Below are 22,531 nucleotides of genomic sequence, written 5' to 3'. Positions count from 1 at the left end.
TAAATCCTTCTCTCCTGCCCAGAGAGGCTGTGGAATCCCCATCCCTGGTGGTGTTCCAGGTTGGAGTAACCTGGGCTAGTGGAAGGAGTCCCTGCCCATGGCAGGGGATTGGAACGAGATGGTGTTTAAGGTCTCTTCCATCCCAAACCATTCCATGATTCTCCCAATGTCTTCCTTCTCCAGCACCACTGGCACTTGGGATCGTGGCTCTGCTCCCAGAGAAACCTGCAGCACTTCCAAAGCATCCAAAACCTCCGCGTAAAAGAGGATTTAGGGGAGGGAGACTGAAGGACCAACCTACACTTAACCCACTTTCTCCTTTTCCCACTCTGGAACCACTCCAGGCTCAGGCTTTCCCCTCCTTCTCCGTGCTGGTGATCCCACCACAAATTCCACGAGGCTGACAGAGCATTTTCCATGACCAGTCTTTAAGACAGGTAGGAAAACTCCAGCTACACCAAGATTTTAAGGATCAGGCAGGCTCTTCCAGAAAAACACAGGGAAGGAGCTCCTGCACCAGGTCTGGGATCAACAGCCTTAAGGACACGGAATTATGTAAGTATTTGGGAAGAGAGCCTGAGTTTGGGAGAGGACTCCTGTCCCTGCCAAAGGGCTGGGATATACAGGGAATGCTTCATGAGGGATATACAGGGAATGCTTCATGAGGGATATACAGGGAATGCTTCATGAGGGATATACAGGGAATGCTTCATGAGGGATATACAGGGAATGCTTCATGAGGGATATACAGGGAATGCTTCATGAGGGATATACAGGGAATGCTTCATGAGGGATATACAGGGAATGCTTCATGAGGGATATACAGGGAATGCTTCATGAGGGATATACAGGGAATGCTTCATGAGGGATATACAGGGAATGCTTCATGAGGGATATACAGGGAATGCTTCATGAGGGATATACAGGGAATACTTCATGAGGTAAGGCAATATCTGATCCCTTTGCAGCTTCAGTGGAGTAACAGTGATTTAGGAAGAGATTCCAAGAATCCCAAAAGAGGAAATCTGACACACTAAGATGGTTCTAACCTGGAATTAAACACCATCTTCCCAGTCTTACTGTAGCCCTCAAAAACCTGTGACAATCCCTGTTCCATCCTGGCTGTGTTCTGCTTCCAAGCTCTCTTTCACTGCCTCTGACCATTCACTCCCTGTGACAAGAATATTCCCATTTTTCCACGTTATCTGCTGCCTTATCTTCCCTCTGAATTTAAATCTCCCTCCTATGACCTCACACTTATGCAGAAATCCCTCACCCCACAGCACTCCCTGAAAACCCCATGGAAGTGCTTCCCTTGCCAAGGAATTATCCCTTCCCACCCACACAGTTCCATCTCCTGGTTCCACTCACAGCTACCTCTGGATGCAAACCGTCTCCCTTCCTTCATTTTCCCTGTTTTCCCTGCTAGTCCAGATTTGGGAACACCTTCAGCACTTGGAATATGGCTCTTCCCTGTTTTCTGCTGGATTTCCTGCTCTTATCCTTCCCAAACAGGACACCAACTGCTTTCCCCTCACTTATATCCATGTTCCCAACGTGATCCTGTTTGTGATATTCCATAAATCCCAGCGTGAAGCAGCTTTAAATGTATATGTTGTGCTAAGCTTTGGAAAATCACCAAATTTGGCTGGAAGTTTCACCTTGGGAAAACCAGATTTGCCTGGACAAGGAGCAAAGGAGGTTTCTTCCACACCTTGTGTGTTCTCCTGACCTTGCTCCACTCAGATTCCTGAGGGACACAAAGGATCTTTTCCCCCTGACACAAGTCCCACAAAGGCATCCCTTGGATCTATCCACAAACACGGATCACAGCGCTCCAAGAGGGAGAGGATCCACACCCAGAGCCAACATTCCTGCCAAAATCCATCCTTACTTGGTGCTGCTGTTCCTCCTGTCCGCTGGGATGGTTCCGGTTCCCACCTGAATGGAAGGGCCGCTGGGCAAGGGCTGGCTCTGGAATATCAGCTCTGGAGTGAGATCCACTTCCGTCGGACTCACCATCACCTTGGCTGCGGAAAGCAAAGCAGTTTTCCCCTTGTTGTAGTTTTCCAAGACCTGTCCAAGGCAAGGAGAGGAACAGCAGGGATTTACTGGGAGTTGGATTTGCCTCTTTCTTCCCAAAGTCACCTGGAAGCACGAGGAAAGGTCTGGAGACGAAGGATTAGATGGATCAATCCTGACATATCCCCGGATGTCACCCGGACTCATCCAGTGGGCACCTCCTGGAATGAACCAACCACCCCCCAACCTCCCGTTATTCCGACGTGACGTTTGGAAACAGGACTGGGAACTCTGGGAATTCCATTCCCAGACCTCACCACATCCAGCTCCAGCATCCCGTGCCCGACTGACCTGGAGCATCAGCACTTTTCCTCCTCTTCCCCAAAACAAACAGCCTCGTGCATTTAAACCTCCAGCATTCCAGGGCAAGGAGTGACTATCCCGTGTGGATGTTCGGGATCCCAATTCCCTTACCTTGTTGAGCCCTTCCATGACCACGTAGGGAAGGTGTTCGTGGAGCATGGCCGGGGAGATGATCACCTCGTTGAAGGCCTTGTTGTCCCCCCAGATGGCGAAATAAGTGGGATCCTCCTGCTCGCAGCAGCTGGAAAAGGGATCCAAACAAAGGGGAAAACGGGATGAAAGAACAGGGAAATGTTTTGGTTGGAGAGGGAGAAAAAGCAACAGCGGGAAAAACAGAGGGAGGAGATGTTGAAGCACGTGTTGCTCCAGAATCTGCATTATCCAACAGGGAATGACATCCCAGTGCCTGAAGGGGCTCCCAGAGAGCTGGAGAGGGAATTTGGAGAAGGGCCCGGAGGGACAGGACAAGGGGGAATGGCTTCCCAGTGCCAGAAGGTGGGTTTAGGTGGGACACTGGGAAGAAATCCTTCCCTGTGAGGGAGGTGAGGCCCTGGAACGGATTTCCCAGGGAAGCTGCAGCTGCCTCATCGCTGGAGGTGCTCCAGGCCAGCTTGGAGCAACCTGGAGCAGCAGAAGGTGCCCCTGCCGTGGATTAAATGATCCTTAAGTCCCTTCCATCCCAAACCATTCCAGGACTCCATGTGCTGGTTTACACGGGATGCTGGGAAGAAACTCTTCCCCGTGAGGGTGCTGAGGCCCTGGAATGGATTTCCCTGGGAAGCTGTGGCTGCCCCATCCCGGGAAGTGTCTGAGGCCGGCTCGGAGCACCCTGGAGCAGCAGCAGGGGGCCCCCCCCATGGACCTTTACGCTCCCATTCCAACCTAAACCGTTCTAGACGGCAGGGAAAAAAAAAAACAACACCTTAATTCTCATCTCCAGGCACTTTTCCTGCCGGGAATGGTGGGACTCACCAGCACTGCTCGGCAGGGTGGTTGTGCACAACATGGATGATGCGGCCGGGCGGGTAGAGGGGCGTGCTGGCCGACAGCGCGATGGTCAGGTCGCTGGGGTGAGCCCACAGCCGCTGGCTCGGCACCGAGCTCTCCTCCGGCTCCTCGGGAAGCTCCGACTTGGGAATGCACTTGGTGGCCCCCACGATGATCCGCCACTGAGGGAGAGGAGCAGGAGCGGCGAGGAGGGAAAAGAGCACAGGAAAAGCACGGTCACCTCGCGGGATTCGGGAGGTTCAAGCGGGACAAAGGGCACAAATCCCGGGTTTGGGGTTCTGATTCCAGGAAATAGGAGTCGGGGATAGCCCTGTGCCAGGGAGCGCAATTCCAGAGGTGGGATAGTCCCTGTTCTCTGTCACGTAGGAGGAAATTGCCTATAAAAAGGTGTGGGAAACACCAACAGAGATGCCCAGGGAAAACACGGGGAAGCAGGAGGATAAATGAGGAATAACACGGGGAAGCAGGAGGATAAATGAGGAATAACACGGGGAAGCAGGAGGATAAATATGGAACAACACAAGGCCAGGGAAATGAGGAAGCTGGAGACAGAAATGATCCTGATGTTTCTGCAAAGTTGGTTTTCCTTCCCCAATTTTAAGCCAACATCCTGTCTCTCCTTGTTTTTCCTTAGATAGTCAAGGATCTATAGGATTGATGTCCCTCAACTGATAAATTGGTATTCTCCAGGATAAAGGAAGCAATTTTTAATGGACAAAACCAAGGATGAGATTAAACAATGCAGGTTAAAATGTTGTTTAGGACTTTAGGCACTAAAAACTCCCCAAATCCACCAAAAAACCCTTAAAAACCACTAAAAAACCCCCCCTAAAACCCCACCAAACCCCCAACAAAAAAAAAAAAAAACCACCCATAAAAAACCCTAAAAAAGCACCAACCCCCCCTAAAAACCCACAAAACCTCCCTAAAAAAACTACCAAAACCCCACCAAATCCCCCTAAAAAACTTAGAAACTCACCAAAAAAACCTCTAAAAAACCCCCCCAAAAACTTAAAAAACACAACCCCCCACAAACCACCCAAAAAAAGCCCTAAAAAACCCACAAAACCCCACCAAATCCCCTAAAAAATGCAACAGAAAGCACAAAAGACTCCTAGGAAATCACCAAAAAACCCTTAAAAACCCACCTTAAAACCCACCAAAGACCTTAAAAAAACAAAGTCCTAAAAAGCACCAGAAAAAAACACTAAAAAACTTAAGAACTCACCCCAAAAAAATCCTTAAGAAAACACCAAAACAAAAAAAAATCTAAAACCCACCAGAAAACAACCCTAAAAAAACAGGAAAAAACCACCAAAAACCCCCTAAAATCCACAAAACCCCCTCAAAAATCATGAAGAATTCTCCAAGAACCTGAAGCTAGACCACAAAAATTAGAATTTAACAACAGAAATAAATACAAGCTCAGGTAATTTCTGTGATGTTTTATCCCCAAAAATCTTCATGTTTTACAGTTTTTTCCTATCTTGGTGTAATGGTGGAGACTGGGAAGGGACAATTCCCACATTTCCCATGTCCAAAACATGACCAGACTCCTTATCTCAGCGTCACCCAGCCATGCCCATAAACAGACAATTCCAGTCTGTTCCCAGCTTTTTCCCGGCTGAAAAAATCCACACTGGGAACACAGACACCAAAACAGGCTTGGACAGAAAATTCCCTGCTCGGTTATTTGGGATCTGTGACGGTGAACTTGGAACACCTGACTGGGAACCAGCCCACGGAGCTCTCCTGGCTTCTCTTCCCGTCATTCCTGGAGTTCCCTAAAGAGTGATCCCAAGGACACCTGGAGGAAACCTGCCCTTCCCGCCACTGCAATTCCCTATACTTGCCCAGAGACACTTCCAGGGGTTTGTCCCTCTTCCCTCTCACCTTTGGTTTGGTGCTTCTTTGGAGAACATCCAGGAGCTGCCGGCGGAACCCCTCCAGCTGGGAGAGCCCAATCCTGGAAGAGAGGAAAGTGGGAGTAAGGAAAACAGGCAGATGGGGTTATGGAAAAGAGGGAGACGTGTTTGGAACACCCAGGCAGGGAATGGGATGGGGAGGACACGTGGGCACAGAAGAACAAGGAATCACATTCAAAGGGATACCACAAGGATACGGGATCAGGGTTGGAATCGGGGATGAGGGAAAACCCAGGCTGGACCAGGGCTGGGATCTGGAATGGGGGAAAACCCGGACTGGATTAGTGCTGGAATTGGGAATGGGGGAAAACCCGGACTGAATCACGGTGAAACTTGGAATGGGGGAAAACCTGGACTGGATAATGCCCGGAATCTGGAATGGGGAAAACCCAGACTGGATCAGGCCCAGAATCCAGAATGGGGGAAAGACTGGGGCTGGAATCTGGAATGGGGGAAAATCTGGACCAGATCACAGTCAGAACTGGGAATGAGGGAAAAATCCAGACTGGATTCAGACCAGGATCTGGAATGAGGGGAAACCTGGACTGAATTAGGCTCCAGATCTGGAACAGGGAGAATCCAGACCGGATCAGGACCAGGATCCAGAATGGGGGGAACTTGGACTGGGGTAGGAATTTGGAAAGGAAAAACCCAGACTGGACTGGGCCTGGGATCTGGAATGGAGGGAAATGCAGACCAGATTGGAATCTGGAATGGAAAAACCCAGAGTGGACTATGGCTGGAATTGGGAGCAGGGGAAAAGCAGTGCAGGTTTCCAAGGTGGGCTGTGGCATCAGCCTGGAGCAGGAATGGGGGAGAGGGGTCTTGAGAACCATGGGGACAGTAAACGGGAGCAGAGAAGGGAACACGGAGGGGAGAGAGCTCAGGGAACAGGGGGCTGACAGCGGAATCCCAGATGCCAGGGAAGGATGACACGGAACAGGTGACTCGGGGAGGTGTCTCGGAGCTGAGTGACACCACTGAGGAAATTCCGGGATGGAGCAGGTCATGTCCAGGGAAATGCCAGGTTGTCTGTCCCGGCCCAAATCCCTGCTCAGCAGAACATATCCCACGGGATGAGGAAGGTGAGAGATGCCAAGGAATGAGCTGGGTCGGAGATATGAGATGGAACAGGAATTTTGGGACAAACATGAGGTGACAGCACATCCAAGATAACACAAGAAACCAGGAAGATGACACTGATGCTCCAGGGACCACAGTGAGTGATTCCAGAGGCAGGATATTCCCACTTTTCTGGCACACAGGAAGGATTTGCCTATAAAGAGGTGTGTGAAGCACCAACAGAGGTGCCCAGGGAAAACACAGGGGAAGCAGGAGGATAAATAAGGAACAACACAAGGAACCAGGTAGATAAATGAGGAACGAGACAAGGACAGGTAAATGAGGAATCTGGAGACAGATGATCCACGTGATTCTGACAGGAAATGAATGATTTGGGGACAGGACAGCAAACATTCATGAAGGATTTGGGACACTCCTCCACTTGCCTGGGCACCAGATCTTTCCCAAGCACCACTGCAGTCACAAACTCCTTGGAATACTCCATGGCATCCTCACTGGAAGAGAAACAGAAGCAGGAAGAAGCAAACAGTGTTTCATTCCCAGGCCGGTGGCAGAGAACCAGGGGCACAAAACCCCGATCCAAGCTACTTCCAGGCTTTTGGGATTTGCACCTTGGGAAGGAAAAGCCTCATATCCACATCCCACGGCTCAAACACTCCCCTGCACGTGGCTCTGGATATACCTGGGAAAGGAAGTGCTTTAACTCAATGTCCCACAGCCATTTTCCAAGAGTTTGGGAACGGCAGGGCAGCCAAGGAAGAAGATATCCCATGCTCCTGAGGCTACCTGACAAAGACACTGTGGAATGAAATACTGGAATATTGTGGAGAACTCAGATGGCAAATTTCCAGAGCAACCTGAGGACTGAGAGGGAAGGAATTAAGATTCCCACTCTGTGGAGCTTCCCGGATATGATCCTGGGTACAACACGAGTCAGGAGCTCCCAAGGGATCCGGAAGTGGGATTTCTGAACAAAAAGCCACAAAACAAACTCCCATGGACCATCCTCCTCTGTAGCTCTGTGGCTGCAGAAAACCAGGAATGCCAACAACAAGGAATGCCAACATCCAGATCCATCAGCAGGATGGTTTAAAACCCTTGGCTGCTCCTGGAATATGATGCAGGAACTGCCACAGGGAGCTTCGGAGAATACAGAGCCGATTTCAAGGATCCCCACGACAACTAGAAAGACCTTCCTACACTTGCCAGCAATCCCATAGGATGGTTCTGTTTGGGAATAATGTGACCAGAAGGTCTGTTCCCGTTTACAATGGAAGGAATTCCCCATTAGTCTCTCCCTGGATTCCCCCCTTGGGAGGGAAACCAGCACCCAAAAAGCACAATCCCTGTGCCCTTTTTTAGGTATCGCTTTGGAATGGGAGAAATCACATCCCAAAGCGAGGTGAAGTTTCTTTGGAAAAGGAATCCAAACAACTGGATCAGGACTGGGCAAAGAGTATGGAAATTGCATCCAACTTGCATTTTCCATTAAAATGAGAGCCATAGACAACTCAGGAATATCTGGGAGAGCGGCCACCTGCCACCCTACCCTGAATTCCAAACTCCACCACAGAGGGAACACTCGGCAAATCCAGGCTGCCTGTCCCTCCTACTGCTCCTTAGAGGATCCCAACCGGGCCGTGCTCCAGCTCCAGTCCCACCTGTATCCCAAGACCTACCTGAGCAGCCCACCTGGGGGGGAATAGGCAAAGCACTTCAGGGAGGGGTACTGGGGGCGCAGCAGGAAGGACAGGATGGCAGCAGTTCCGGCTCCCAGGGAATGGCCAACCACAATCAGGCCGTAGTGTTTTGTCCCTCTTCCCTGGAAACCAAAACCAACAAGAAATGGTCCTGATGCCGAAAATTAACAGGGATTCATCCCCCAAATCTCTCCCTTTCCCCAGGTTTTGGAGTGGTTCTTATACACAAAAGCTCCAGATTCCAGTTGAACAGCTCCTTGTTCTGATCATGGAATCATCATGGAATCCTGGAATGGTTTGAGTGGGAAGGGACCTTAAAGCTCATCTAGTTCCAATCCCAACACCTTCCACTATCCCAGGCTGCTCCAAGACCTGTCCCACCTGGTCTTGGACACTTCCAGGGATGGGGCAGCCACAGCTTCCCTGAGAAATCCATTCCAGGGCCTCACCATCCCCATAGGGAAGGATTTCTTCCCAGTATCCCATTTGACCCCGTCCTCTATCAGTGGGAAGCCATTCCCCCTTGTCACTCCAGGCTCTGGAGGCTGGAATTCACTCACTTCTGGAATTCTACATCTCCATCAGTGTGTGACCTACTGGCTCTTCCCTGGAAGAAAAAAGATGGGAAGAAACAGGAAATGCACACCGGCTGTTTGGGATTTCTTTGGGATTTGACAGGAGCCTTTGGCCCTTCCTCAAACCTCACAGCTTCCTGATAATATCCAAATTCATGGAGAAAGTGTTTCTCCACCTCCCTGGATAGTTTTCCCTGGAATATCTGTTGCTGGCAACTGTCAGAAACAATATCCTGAGATACAGGAACCTTTGGTGGGAGCTGGGATGGCATTTATGTACCTAAAGCCAGGAAAAATTCCTCCTGATTACTGGGAACAAACCAAATATTCCCTTTCCAGGCAGAGAGGAATGAAGCCGGATGCCAGAGTGTCTCTCCCTCCACCCACCAAACATCCCGAGGCAGCATTCCACAGCTATTCCCAACCCATAAACCAAGGTAAGCTACTTCCCAACGCCTCCCTTGGGATCTCTGATAGCTCCCTGCCGCCAGGAATGTGCTCCCAGAGACAGCATTCCGGAGAGAACCTCCACAGAGATGGGATTTTAGTTCCCCTTGGCTCGGTTTTAGTGTTCCCTGTCCCGCATTCCCACGTGGGACTGCCTGTCTCAGGAAAGAGAGAATAATCAGGAGCTCTGTGGTGCTGGGGGTTCCAAAAGAAAAAAGCCTCGAGGAGCAACCTGATCTTATGGAATTTTCTCTTCCCATGTCAGGGGAGGTGGAACTCAAGGAGTTTTAGGGTCCCTTACAACGCCAAATTCCAGGATTCCATGAGGGAGCTGGCAATCCAGAGGGATGGGAATTAAAGGGAGAGCTGAGAAATTAATACGAGGCATTCAGGACACGGCAATTCCCTTAAAAACCGGGTTTAGAGGAAATTCTCATCCTCTGTCTGGAAGGAAAACTGGAACTCACCAGGTCACGTCCGAAGGCTTGGGAAAGCACCATTTCCTGCTCCAGCTTCTTCTTGATGTACTCGGCAGAGAGCACCATTCCCTGCGGGAAGTGGGAAGACACAGTGGGATCCAAACGGATGTGTGGCAGCCCCCATCCCAACATCCAGCAGCCAAAAGCTGGGGAAGCTCCGGAGCGTCCCTTGGCACAGTCGGGATGGAGGAAAAACTGAGTCCTCTCCACATTCCAGAAGAGGAATTCTGGATCGTGGTGTTCAGGAGTAATGAGTTCTTAAATTCCAAGGGCTTATTCCAAGGGCTTATTCCTGGGATCAGGGTGTATTTAGAGGGAAAAACATCCCAAAAAACAACTTAAATAGGGTTGTGTGTTGGGTACTTCAGATCCCAGGATTTGTGGAAGAACACGAAAATAAACTTGAATATTCATGTTTTAATTGCCAAATTTTCCTCTGCCAGTTAAATCTGTGAATGATTTTTCCATTTAAATTTGGGAATACAAGTGTGAATTATCCCGAGTTTACAGAGAAAACAATACAAACACCAAGAGGAAAAGTGGGAGTGCTCCCTGTACAGGAAGAGTTCCTTCCTGCCTTTTCCAGTCACCAGCATTAAGGCAATTTGGCTGCTAAAGGACATTAATCATAAATTATTAAAGGATTTTATTCCTTACAAGTTCAAAAGTGCAGGAAGATGGGAAAAACCACAGGCTGGGGCTCACCATTCCTCCTCTCTGCTGAGGACTTTTGTCCCTCCGTGTATTAAATTCCAAACAGAGCTGATCCAATTCCAAACATAGGTATCAAACAAGCAACTGGAATTTGGTTTGGAATTCCAGGTGATGCTTTTCCTACAGTTTAACTCAGTGGGAAGCAAGCCTGAATTCCAAAAAAAAACCAAACCCCAACCAGGGTAAACAGAGATAATCAATCTTAATTTGGGAATTACAGATCTCAAATAATTCACACTGCCTGGACTGGGAAAAAAAATCTGGGAAAATCATCTCCTGGGCTGTTTTCCCTTAAATAACAGTGTAAATACAACGGGAACGGTATTGAGGGTTCACTCTCCATCTCAGGGATATCACAGGATTTGTCTGCTCAAAAAACATGGAATTTTCCAAGTCCTCAGTACCACGAATCCCATCAAATCCCACCTGGGTGCTGGAGAGGAGGAGCAGCACTGAGGTGACTCCATGAGCACGGAAATGGGAATGTGGGACACTGGGACCACCAAAAAGGTGGTTGGTGCCTGTCTCCCAATTCCCAGCAGCTCCAAATCTTCCAGAAGAGTCTCCATTTCCAATCCTCAGGAGAAGGGAACAGGCTACTGATCTAAATTCCCAAGGTGAATTTGGGATTCTATTTTTAGGAAGCATGACCCAAATCCCTGGTGGTGCCTGGTGTTAGTCAGCCTCAGGACATATTTTTGGGAATTAGATTTTAATGGAGGCAGTGATTTTAATATTATGGAATGAGACTGTAAAGTTCCATCAAAATGGAGGCTGTTTCCTAAATTTCATGGAATCCCAGGATGTTTTGGGTTGGAATGGACCTTAAACTCATCCAGTTCCATGGGCAGAGACACCTTGCACTAGACTAGGATGCTCCAAGCCTTGTCCAACCTGTCCTTAGGCAATTCCAGGGATGTGCATCCATAGATCCTCCAGGCAACAGATTCAATTTCAAGGGAATTAAACAATTTGGGCTTAATTTTGGAACCTCACACATAAATAACCAAATGGATCCGAGATTTAGGGAAAGGGGATGGGAATGTCCTGTACTGCTTTGCCATCCAAAGGCGAGGAACTGCTCTGGGATAGATGAGATTTGAGGGAAAAGCCTCAGAGGGGTCTATTTTACAGGGAATAACCCAGTCTAGGGGCTGGAATGGGATCTTTAAGGTCCCTTCCCACCCAAACCATTCCAGGATTCCAGTTCCTAAAGCAGAGCATCAAAGCCCAGGGAAGAGGTTTGGCATTCAGGACACACCCTGGAGGAAGGAGGGGCTCCCAAGCAATTCCAGGCTCAATATCCCACCTCGGGCAACAACTCCTCTCCTCCAGCAGCACCCCCAGCAACTGCTCCGTTCCTTCCAGCCCTCAATTCCCCTGCATCCTGGCAAGCTCCCAAATTCCTGAGCAGCTTAAAGACTTGGCATTATTTTGCCAGACGGGGGCAAAGGGTAGCTCTGGAATAAATGGATTCAGTTATCCCAGAGCTGCTCACAGACAGGGAGCATCCATCAAATTACACGGATGCCAGTCCTGCCAGGATCCTTGGAGGACATTCCTGTCTCCAAACACATTCCCAGAGTTTCACTGCAAATCTGCAAATTCTGAGAAGGTCGTTGGAAGGCCAAGTCATTTAGATGACTCCAGGAATTTCATTCCGGGTCTCCAGGATGTCTTTTCCAGTTTGGATGTCACTAATTGGATGGAGTTTTTAATTACACACCCAGTGATTTTAACTGTTCCCAGAGATTTTAACTGTTCCCACTGATTATTCAACACCTCAAAGCCCTCTTGCTGCAGTTCTGGAATGTCCTTTTTAAAGTAATTGCGCCCATTTGGGGGGCTGGTAATTAAAAAAGCAAATAATGAGAAAAATTGAGGGGCTTTCGTTTGGTTTTGGTTCTCAGAGGAAAAACTGTGAGGAAGATGAGAGAAAACCCAGAGGAAAAGTGAGGGAGTGAAAAGGGAGGGGGGGGGGAAAGGGAGGGGGGGGGAAAGGGAGGGGGGGGGAAAGGGAGGGGGGGGGAAAGGGAGGGGGGGGGGAAAGGGAGGGGGGGGGAAAGGGACGGGGGGGGGAAAGGGACGGGGGGGGGAAAGGGACGGGGGGGGGAAGGGACGGGGGGGGGGAAGGGACGGGGGGGGGAAGGGACGGGGGGGGGGGAAGGGACGGGGGGGAAGGGACGGGGGGGGGAAAGGGACGGGGGGGGGAAGGGGACGGGGGGGGAAAGGGAGGAGGGGGGAAAGGGAGGAGGGGGGAAAGGGAGGAGGGGGGAAAGGGAGAAAAATCAAGGGAAAAATGAGAGAAAAATCAAAGGAAAAATGAGAGGAAAATCAAGGGGAAAATCAGAGAAAAATCAAGGGAAAAATCAAGGGAAAAATCAAGGGAAAAATCAAGGGAAAAATCAAGGGAAAAATCAAGGGAAAAATCAAGGGAAAAATCAAGGGAAAAATCAAGGGAAAAATCAAGGGAAAAATCAAGGGAAAAATCAAGGGAAAAATCAAGGGAAAAATCAAGGGAAAAATCAAGGGAAAAATCAAGGGAAAAATCAAGGGAAAAATCAAGGGAAAAATCAAGGGAAAAATCAAGGGAAAAATGAGAGAAAAATCAAGGGGGAAAATGAGAGAAAAATCAAGGGGGAAATCAGAGAAAAATCAAGGGAAAAAGGAGAGAGAAATCAAGGGAAAAATCAAGGGAAAAATGAGAGAAAAATCAAGGGGAAAAGGAGAGAAAAATCAAGGGGAAAAGGAGAGAAAAATCAAGGGGAAAAGGAGAGAAAAATCAAGGGGAAAAGGAGAGAAAAATCAAGGGGAAAAGGAGAGAAAAATCAAGGGGAAAAGGAGAGAAAAATCAAGGGGAAAAGGAGAGAAAAATCAAGGGGAAAAGGAGAGAAAAATCAAGGGGAAAAGGAGAGAAAAATCAAGGGGAAAAGGAGAGAAAAATCAAGGGGAAAAGGAGAGAAAAATCAAGGGGAAAACGAGGTTTGGGTTGGTTTTGGTTCCCCTCCTTCCCAGGCCCTCACCTTGTGTCCCAGCCACGTTCCGTGGTGCCCCTCGACTGGCAGGCGCTCGGCATCCCCAGTCAGATCCGTCAGGGCATCCTGGAAGAAAGGCATCCTTGCTCCAGGTGAGTCAACTCTGGGTCGGGAATGCCTCCGGAACTCTCCGGGACGTGCCCCGGGGCAGTCCCCAGCCCCCCCACTTACTTTTGGGGACAGCGTCCCCTCGGATGCTGATCACCACCTTCTTCTTGTCGTGGTCCACCGCCACGTAGAAAGGGGTTTCATAGACCTGGGAAAGACCGGGAGAGACTGGATTATCCACAGGGAAAAGGAGGGTTGTTTCTGCCCAAAGGAGGTTATTTCTGCCCCCAAGTGAAGGAATTTTCTGACGGAGCCCCACTGCGGGTACGGAACGAAGCCGGATTTTCCTTCCTGGTGCCGCCCTGGCGGAACGCGGGTAAATCCCACGGGAAGGGGGCCCGGCTGGAATGGGGAAGGGGTCTTGGCTGGCCCTTACAGCATCGTGGCAGGAGGTGTAGACAATGTCCACAGAGGTCATGTTCTCGTCCAGGAAGTGGCGCCGGATGGCGATGGCGTTGCAGCCGCAGCAATTGTCCTCCTCGATGGTGACACCCGGGGCGTAGCGGGGTCGGGAAGGACACAGGCAGCAGCACCTGCCAGGAGAGCACAGCTCTGAGGGGGAAAGGCTGGATTCAGAGTAGCAGCACCTGCTGGGAGAGCACAGCTCTGTGGGGAAAAGGCTGGGTTCGGGGTGCAGTTCCCCTCCGAGCCACGCCAGCTTCCTCCAGACTCGGAGCGAGGGAGGGTGAAACCACTAAATTCCCCCTTTCAGCCAACAAAAGGACATCGGGATCAGGTGTAGTTTTCCTGCCGAGCACCAGAGAGAGCTCCAGCACAAGCAGTTCCCGAGGAATCCAAGGGATAGCTCCTCAAGGGACACTACACAGACACACTGGAGCATTTCCTGAGCTCCAGGTTTATTTACGGCAGAAGAGCAGGTCTGGAATCAGCCCAGAACAGAATGAAAAGCACAGATCGATCTTCCCTCTTTCCTTCTCGCTAATAAAAGTATTCCCAAGCAATTAAATTCCTCCCAAGAGCCCAGAAGTTGCCAAAAGCTCATCCCCAAATTGAATCTGGGGACGGAATTGTGGCAAATACTTGAATCCCGAGCTGGAAAAATCCAACTAGTGGGAGAGAGCACAGCCCAAATCTTGGAAGTGTTTTAATCAGGATCCAAATTTCAACGCCCTGATGGGTGAGAAATCAGGTTTTTTGAGCTCCAGGAAGTTCTTTGGGACTGGGTTTTGTGCCAGGTGGGATCTCCCCACTGGCTGTTCCAGCTGGCACCGGAGAGGACGGAGCAGAGGACGAGGGGGTTTATTTACAAGATGGAAGGGATCTGGGAAGCCTTTGGAATAGGAGGCACGGAGAGACGGGATGAGAAAGCATGAGCAGAGACGGAGCAGAGACGGAGCAGAGACGGAGCAGAGACGGAGCAGAGACGGGATGGGGAGCAAGTGATGACACAAATACAGGGAATGGGGATTTCTAAGTCCGGGGGGAAATCCAGGGGATTTCTACTGGGGGGGATGAGGAGGAGGGATATGGGGATGAGGGTGGAGGGGGCACTCACGAGCAGGATCTGGCCAAGCGACAGAGTCCACACGTGGGCTTCCTCATGAGGTAAATGGGCCAGCCGTAGGCAGCCAGCGCGAAGAGCATGTAGTAACACACCTCCCGGTACCGCTGCATCTCTTGCTGCAACACACGGACACACGGGAAGCTCCGGGAATGCTCCTCCTCACTCCCTGTTCCCACAGTCAGACCCCCTCACTGGCACCACCCTCCTCCCCCAGCTCCGCTCCTGGGCAGCGAGGTGGGGATGTTGGGCGAGATCCGCCCCATCCCAGCGGGCTCCGTCTGTTTTCCTGAGGGGTTTTCCTCTGTATCCCACCCTGCAGCCAAGGAAGCAGCTCCCTGCAGGTTTGGGAATGAGCTCCCGAAATATCCTGCTGCCAGCAGGCTGTGGGATGCCCAGAGAGGGACATAAAGATGGTTTAGGGCCGTGTGTCTCAGCTGTGTCCTGGAAAAGGTCAGTTATCCTGGACAGCTGGAGCGGGAGTTAAACAGTGCAGGTGTGAGAGGGGGAACCAGGGAAAAAAATCAGGGGGAAAAAAATCGGGAAAAAAAGTCAGGGGGGAAAAAAAATCGGGGGGGGGGGGGAAATTGGGGGGGAAAAAAAAATCGGGGGGGGGAAATCAGAGGGGGAAAAATCAGGAGGGAAAAAAATCAGGGGGAAAAAATCGGGGGGGAAAAAATTGGGAGGGGAAAAATCGGGGGGGGAAAAATCTGGGGGGGAAAAAAACGGGGGGGGGGGAAAAACAGGGGAGGAAAAAAGGGGGGGGGAAAAACGGGGGGGGAAAAATCGGGGGGGGAAAAAATCGGGGGGGGGAAAAAAACGGGGGGGGAAAAAACGGGGGGGGGAAAAAACGGGGGGGGGGAAAAAACGGGGGGAAAAATATCGGGGGGGGAAAAATCGGGGGGGAAAAATCGGGGGGGAAATCAGGGGAGAAAAAAATCAGGAGGAAAAAATAATCAGGAGGGAAAAAAATCAGGGGGGGAAAAATATCAGGGGGGAAAAATATCAGGGGGGAAAAATATCAGGGGGGAAAAATATCAGGGGGGAAAAATATCAGGGGGGGAAAAATATCAGGGGGGAAAAATATCAGGGGGGAAAAATCAGAGGAAAAAAATCAAGGGGAAAAAAATCAAGGGGAAAAAAAATCAGGGGAAAAAAAATCAGGGGAAAAAAAATCAGGGGAAAAAAAATCAGGGGGGGAAATCAGGGAGGGAGGGAATCGGGGGGGGGGGGGAAAACAGGGGGGGGAAAACGAGAAAAATCAGCAGGAAAAGTTAGGTGGGAAAAATTAAGAGAGAAATCTGAGACCTGGAATTTCTCAGATTATTTCTGAGAGGGGCAGAAAGGAACAAGAGAAGCCAGTGAGGAAGAGAAAGCAGGTTACACAGGAGAGCTTCCAGGATCCCACATTCCAGGGACTTACCGCGTTCTTCAGATCCAGGTACTTGGTGTTCCTGGTCACCGGCATTCCCGACAGGAAAGCCAGAATGTCATTGTTTGCCTGTAAATCCCAAACACACAGGAAAAGTCTTACGAAAATCTACTCCCAGTTATCCCAACCAGGCTCCTCAAATGCTTCCCAATGGTTTTACTCCCGAACTTCAAGTAAGGGGGAAAAAAAAACCAAAAAAACCCCAAACAAATAAGTCAATTTTCTCCTGGGTTGACAATTTGAAAATATGAGCAATGGCTTGGAAATTTAGGAATTTTTCTTCCTGAAGCTTGCTGGAGTCTCCTCCACATCACAGGGAATAATCCTCCCAGTTGATAATATAATGGGAATAATCCTCCCAGTTAATAATATAGTGGGAATAATCCTCCCAATTGATAACATAGTGGGAATAATCCTCCCAGTTGATAATTCAGTGGGAATAATCCTCCCAGTTGATAACATAGTGGGAATAATCCTCCCAGTTGATAACATAGTGGGAATAATCCTCCCAATTGATAACATAGTGGGAATAATCCTCCCAATTGATAACATAGTGGGAATAATCCTCCCAATTGATAACATAGTGGGAATAATCCTCCCAATTGATAACATAGTGGGAATAATCCTCCCAATCGATAACATAGTGGGAATAATCCTCCCAATCGATAACATAGTGGGAATAATCCTCCCAATCGATAACATAGTGGGAATAATCTTCCAATCGATAACATAGTGGGAATAATCTTCCAATCGATAACATAGTGGGAATAATCTTCCAATCGATAACATAGTGGGAATAATCTTCCAATCGATAACATAGTGGGAATAATCTTCCAATCGATAACATAGTGGGAATAATCTTCCAATCGATAACATAGTGGGAATAATCTTCCAATCGATAACATAGTGGGAATAATCTTCCAATCGATAACATAGTGGGAATAATCTTCCAATCGATAACATAGTGGGAATAATCTTCCCTACAACCCCCTTCAAGGCTTTTTTGGGATCAAGAGCTCAACCTGTACTTGCGGATGACAAATTCCCAACTTGACTCAGCATCAGCTGGGAAAAACCACCGGGAAAAAAAACTTGGGAGAAGCCACTTAAGTCCGTTATTATTTTTAATTCCCAGCTCAGCAAGTGGGAACAGCCCGGGAGGGAGGCGGGAGGAAGCCCGTGGTGCTCCCAGGGAAGGCCACGTTCCCGGTGTTCCCGTGCCCACCTCGTCCAGGACGGCATTCCGCTTGGCCCGCTGCCGCTGCCGCAGGAGCACCAGCCCCGCAATGATGTCGGAGGGGACGATGTCCAGATCCCGGAAAAACTCCGCGAAAAGGTAGGCGATCTCGGAATAGGCATCCTGAAAAACCCAGGGAGGGAGGAGGAGTCACGGCGGTTTGGGAATGGCCTCCAAACGGGACACGTTCCTGGAGATCCACGACATTCCTTCGGGGAATGCCAGACCTGGACTAATCAGGGAATTATTGCCTCCTGTTTGCTTCCCGTATTCCCACTTGGAGGTGGGGTTTGTCCTGTGCTCCGTGCTCAGGTGGGGGAAGGAGAACACCCAAACATCCCAGCCAGGCACAAAGGGAGGGAAAGGGAATGTTTTGGGATCCGTATATTAAATAAACCAGGGGGAAAAGGATGAAAACCAAGCAAATCCCAATCCAGAGTCACCTTGGAGTCATCCTTATCCTCAAAAACACAATAAAGGCTATTCCAGGGGGAAAAAAGGACTCATTTTGTCCTATTCACAGTCTCTTAAATTCTAAATTTATCCCGGGATACATTTCTCATATTTAACCCAGCCCTGGGATCTTGTTCCCAAATTTAATGCAGCTCTGGGATCCCGTTCCCAAATTTAACCCAGCCCTGGGATCCTGTTCCCAAATTTAACCCAGCCCTGGGATCCTTTTGCCTAAATTTAACCCAGCCCTGGGATCCTTTTGCCTAAATTTAACTTGCCCATATTTAATCCATACCCAGAATTCCTTTTGCCCATGTTTAAGCCAGATCCGGGATCCTTTTCCCAGACTGAACACAGATCTGGGATCCCTTTTTCCCCACATTTAACCCAGCCCTGGGATCCTCTGGCCCCTATTGCCAGGCTTTTCCAGCTTTATTTTGGATGGCACCCAAGCAAAAAGGCGTGAAAGGGAAAACCTGGAAAAAGACCTGAGTCACTAAATGCAGAATTCCCAGGGGAGAAGGTGATCAATCCCAAAAAAGGAGGGACAGAACTGGAAGTGACCTGAGAGGGTCATGCAAAGGCTCTGGAGCAGAGGGACAAAAATGCTGAGGAGAAATGTTCTTTTTCCACCTTTTTCTCAGTGCTACAGGGAAAAAAGAAACCACAAAAGCCTGAAGGAAAACATTTTGGGAAGCGGGAGAAGGGCTGGAATGTGAGTCAGAGCTGATGTGTCATTACTGCAGCCGAAGGAAAAGGGTGATCCAGAGGTTGGAATGTGGGGTTGTAGCAAACCAACGGTATTTTGGCTCCTGCCATCCCAAACCTTTCCTTCCAAGGATTATCAGAGCCTTATCCTGAACTTTTATCCCAGGTTTTCGTGGTATCCTTTTCGTGGAAACCCTGAGCACTTTCCAGGCCAGGATTCCTCCTCTCTTTTCTCTGACCATCAAGGCAGTAAATCCCTTCTTTTCCCAGCAGGAATGACATCCTTGCTCCCGCAGGAATGACCTACATCCCTTTATCCCTGACAAACTCCTGGAGTGCAGGATGACTTCCAATCACTCCTCACTTCCCTACACAGGTGAGTGAAGTGCCCACTAAGGGATGGGGATCCAGGTGCCAACTGTGCCAGAGGTGCCTTTGGAAAGCCCAGCATTAACCTCTCCAACATTCCAACCACAAGATCCTTGAAATCCTGACCTCCCAGATCCCAGCCCAGCTCCTCTAAGCTCACCAGAAACGCCAACAGCCTCCAAACAAACTAGGGAAAACATCCATTAATCCGAAGTGGCAGCAACACCTCCGGATGCTCCGACCAAAAAGGGTTGTCCTGGAACTTGAACTTGTCCACCTTTAACCCAGACCTGGGATCCTTTTTCCCAAATTGTTGCAGGGGAACACCTGGAATGTTCTGCTACAAACCCTGAAGGCTCTGGGGCTTCCCATTCATCCTTTCCCCAATTCCATGTCCACTCCACAGAACTCTTTTCCAGCCCAAAGGACAAGGATCCTCTGCTACAACAAGGGGTTTTTTTCCCCATGAAAACTGGGAGAGACAGCAATGGATTCATTTCTGATCCATTCATTCCACATGCTGCCATTCCAGGACACACAAAGTCAGAGCTCATTCCTGCAGGGAAAAGAGGCTGGAAATGGATCCAGCTGGATATAAAGTGGGAATTCAACGGCATGAGGAATGTGAAGAGTCTGGAATCTGCTTTCATCCTGAAGTAAAAAACAAAACAGGGAGAAACATTCCCTGCAGGGACCAAAAGCAGAGGAGATGTGGTCTCTGCAGAATGAAAGGTTTGTTAAGAGCTTGGAATACTTAGAATACTTTGCAATCCTGAGCAAAGTGGGAGTTGTTCAGGAATCAGGACCTTTGGGTGCCTGTCAGAGCTCTCCCAGGTTTTGCTTTTCCTGCTGGATTTCCCGAGCAGAGGAGCTGGGAGCTGGCAGGACTTCCCAGGATGGGGCTGGGACGTTCCCTGGGAACACAGAGGCATTCCAGCCAGGGAAAGGGATCCTGGGAGGGGGCTGGATTCCTGCACAAGGCCTGTGCCAATTCCTGCAGCTTCTGGAAGCTGCACCCTGTTAATCCAATTCATCCCAGCTGCCCTCCATGAGGAATAACGGTGGCCTTCACCTGACCCTACTTGATTTTCCCACCTTTCCCTTTGGAATTTCAATTCCAGACGCATTTCTCTTCCTCTCTAAATTCATCTCCCTTCCCAACACGCTCCTGTTCCTGCTGCATCCCTCTGGAAGCAGAGCTCCAGGCTATATTTAGCCAGGCCACGCCGCTGTGGTCACTCCCTGGGTGTTTTCCCTATCATTTTCTTGCCCTTCCAACCGGAGTCAAACATCTGGGGTTGCTGCTGGTTTTCCTGGAATGTCCTTGAGAACTCCCAGCTTTCTCCTGGAGAGGCTGTAACTCATTCAGGGCTCGGGGATTTCAGCTGTCTCTTCGGGAGTCCCAGATCTCCTTGGCTTTTGTGATTTTCTCCTGCCTTTGGGAGCAATTCCCTGCTTCTGCCGGCTCCTTCAGGAGGCCTCAAACACTGGGAATTCCGACTAAATTCAATAGAGCAAGTTATCAGGCAGGTTTTCCACGTTTTTCCCAGCACCAAGGTCCTGAGGAATGCTGCTGAATCCCTACAGCTGCTCCCACTGCTTCCGAAAAGAATGGAATGGTAACTTCTGGGGAAGGAATATCAAGCCCTTTCCCCTTCCCTGCAAGGGAAAATCCCAACTGCAGAACAGGAAGATTCCCACTAATCTCCCCGTGGATCTACAGATTTAGTAGGTTTTGGCTGCTAATAAATCCAGAATATTTTGCTGGATATTTTTCCAGGTTTGTATTTTCCCATTCCCAAATCCTCCTCTTTAAGGATACAGGACTGATCCAAAAAACCAGGAGAAACTGCCTCAGCAAACTGGCTGGGAAGGGAAACCGGAGCTGACTGGGAATTGCTGCCAGATTTGATCCTAAAGCTTGCAAACCCACGGATTTCTCCCAGCAATATCCCAGACTTCTGGCTCCCACAGGGAATTTCTGGTACCCACCGACTGCGAGTCCTTTGTCCTCGTGCAGCAAAGGAACACTTTGAGCCTCCTTGTCCAGCTGCTGGCCTGGCCCTCCTCCAGCCGGTGTCTGGGAATAACGGGAACAACGGGAATGTGAGCACGGGGACAACGTGGCCACGGGAGGGTTTTCCAACATTGGAAAAACAGGTGCTGATCCCTGTCCTTCCGCTTATCCTGGACACCACAGACAGATTAACTCGGCTCCTTTTATAGGATAGGGAGGTCAGGAACCATGGGATCATGGAATCATGGTTGGAAAAGATCTTTAGGATCACGAAGTCCAGCACTAATCCATGTCCCCAGGTACCAGATCCACATGGATTTTAAATCCCTCCAGGGATGGGGACTCCACCTCTGACCTGGGCAGCCTGTTCCAATCCTTTCCAGGAAGGAATTTTCCATAATATCCAACCTAAACATCCCCCGGTGCAGCTTGAGGCCATTTCCTCTCCTCCTGTCCCTTGTTCCCAATCCCCCTCCGGCTCCCCCCCTCCTGTCAGGGAGTTGTATGGAATGGGAAGGTCCCCCCTGAGCTGCTCCTGGTGCTCCAGCCCCTTCCCTGCACACGCTCCAGAGAAGGGCAATCCAGCTGGTCTGGCTTGGAAGGGATTTTAAGGATCATCATGTTCCACCTTCCCTTATCCCAGGTTGCTCCAAGCCCCCTCCAACCTGGCCTTGGACACCTCCCGGGATGGGGCAGCCACAGCTCCTCTGGGAAAGCCATTCCAGGGCCTCCCCACCCTCCCAGAGGAGAGTTTCTTCCCAATATCCCATGGAAACCCACCCTCCTGCAGCTTAAGGCCACTGACTCCATGCTCCCTGAAATCCAAGGCTCCTCTAGAGCAGGGCCTTTTTTTATGGAAACACAGATTTAATCCAGGTCAGAGCAATCCAAAATAAAACCCCGTTCCATTTGCCACCAGGGGATCCCACTGGGATAAACCCAAGCCCAGGAAGTGGGTTGTGGCTGGAAGGAAAAGGTGCTGGGAAAGGAATGTTTGCCTGGAAGAGAAGGAGCGGATCCCACAGGCAATCCAGCACCTCCCGCCTGAACATCCAGAACCTTTTGGAAGATTCCAAAGGAGCAACAGGAATAGGAGTGGGCTAAGAGCCAGCAGGGCTCTGCTCTCCAAGATCCCAAAGGAATTCCACAACCTCACTGCAGGGGTGGAACACCCAAGTGTGCTCTCAGCTATCTTCCCTCCAAAATTCCCAAATTATTTTTTCCCAACGCTTTCCTTCCACGTGTTCAGCAGGAGCTCCAAAGCTCCTTGGAAAAGCCTCGGCACGAGGAGCTGAGCCTTTGCCTGGGTTGTTTTCCTTCCTCAGCCCACACAT

At 49.8% G+C, this 22,531-nt stretch overlaps 1 protein-coding gene across 1 annotated transcript in view; it reads right to left on the bottom strand.

Annotated features, from left to right (window-relative positions):
* The window catches only part of DAGLA (diacylglycerol lipase alpha), a 47,563-nt gene that overhangs the window by 7,265 nt on the left and 17,767 nt on the right, over positions 1 to 22,531 (bottom strand). Inside the window, 15 exon segments of the mRNA XM_051776928.1 lie at positions 1,895 to 2,076; positions 2,497 to 2,626; positions 3,358 to 3,554; positions 5,287 to 5,359; positions 6,827 to 6,895; positions 8,081 to 8,223; positions 9,591 to 9,671; positions 13,340 to 13,417; positions 13,523 to 13,540; positions 13,542 to 13,607; positions 13,836 to 13,992; positions 14,976 to 15,100; positions 16,405 to 16,482; positions 17,639 to 17,773; positions 21,173 to 21,260. Coding sequence (XP_051632888.1) covers positions 1,895 to 2,076; positions 2,497 to 2,626; positions 3,358 to 3,554; positions 5,287 to 5,359; positions 6,827 to 6,895; positions 8,081 to 8,223; positions 9,591 to 9,671; positions 13,340 to 13,417; positions 13,523 to 13,540; positions 13,542 to 13,607; positions 13,836 to 13,992; positions 14,976 to 15,100; positions 16,405 to 16,482; positions 17,639 to 17,773; positions 21,173 to 21,260 — 1,620 coding nt within the window.

The sequence above is a fragment of the Manacus candei genome, unplaced genomic scaffold (assembly GCF_025592945.1).
Source record: "Manacus candei isolate 608988 ecotype Guabito, Panama unplaced genomic scaffold, ASM2559294v1 h1tg000009l, whole genome shotgun sequence".
NCBI classification, from domain to species: domain Eukaryota; kingdom Metazoa; phylum Chordata; class Aves; order Passeriformes; family Pipridae; genus Manacus; species Manacus candei.
The sequence above is the reverse complement of the archived record's forward strand: the minus strand, read 5'-3'. Positions and strand labels throughout refer to the sequence as shown.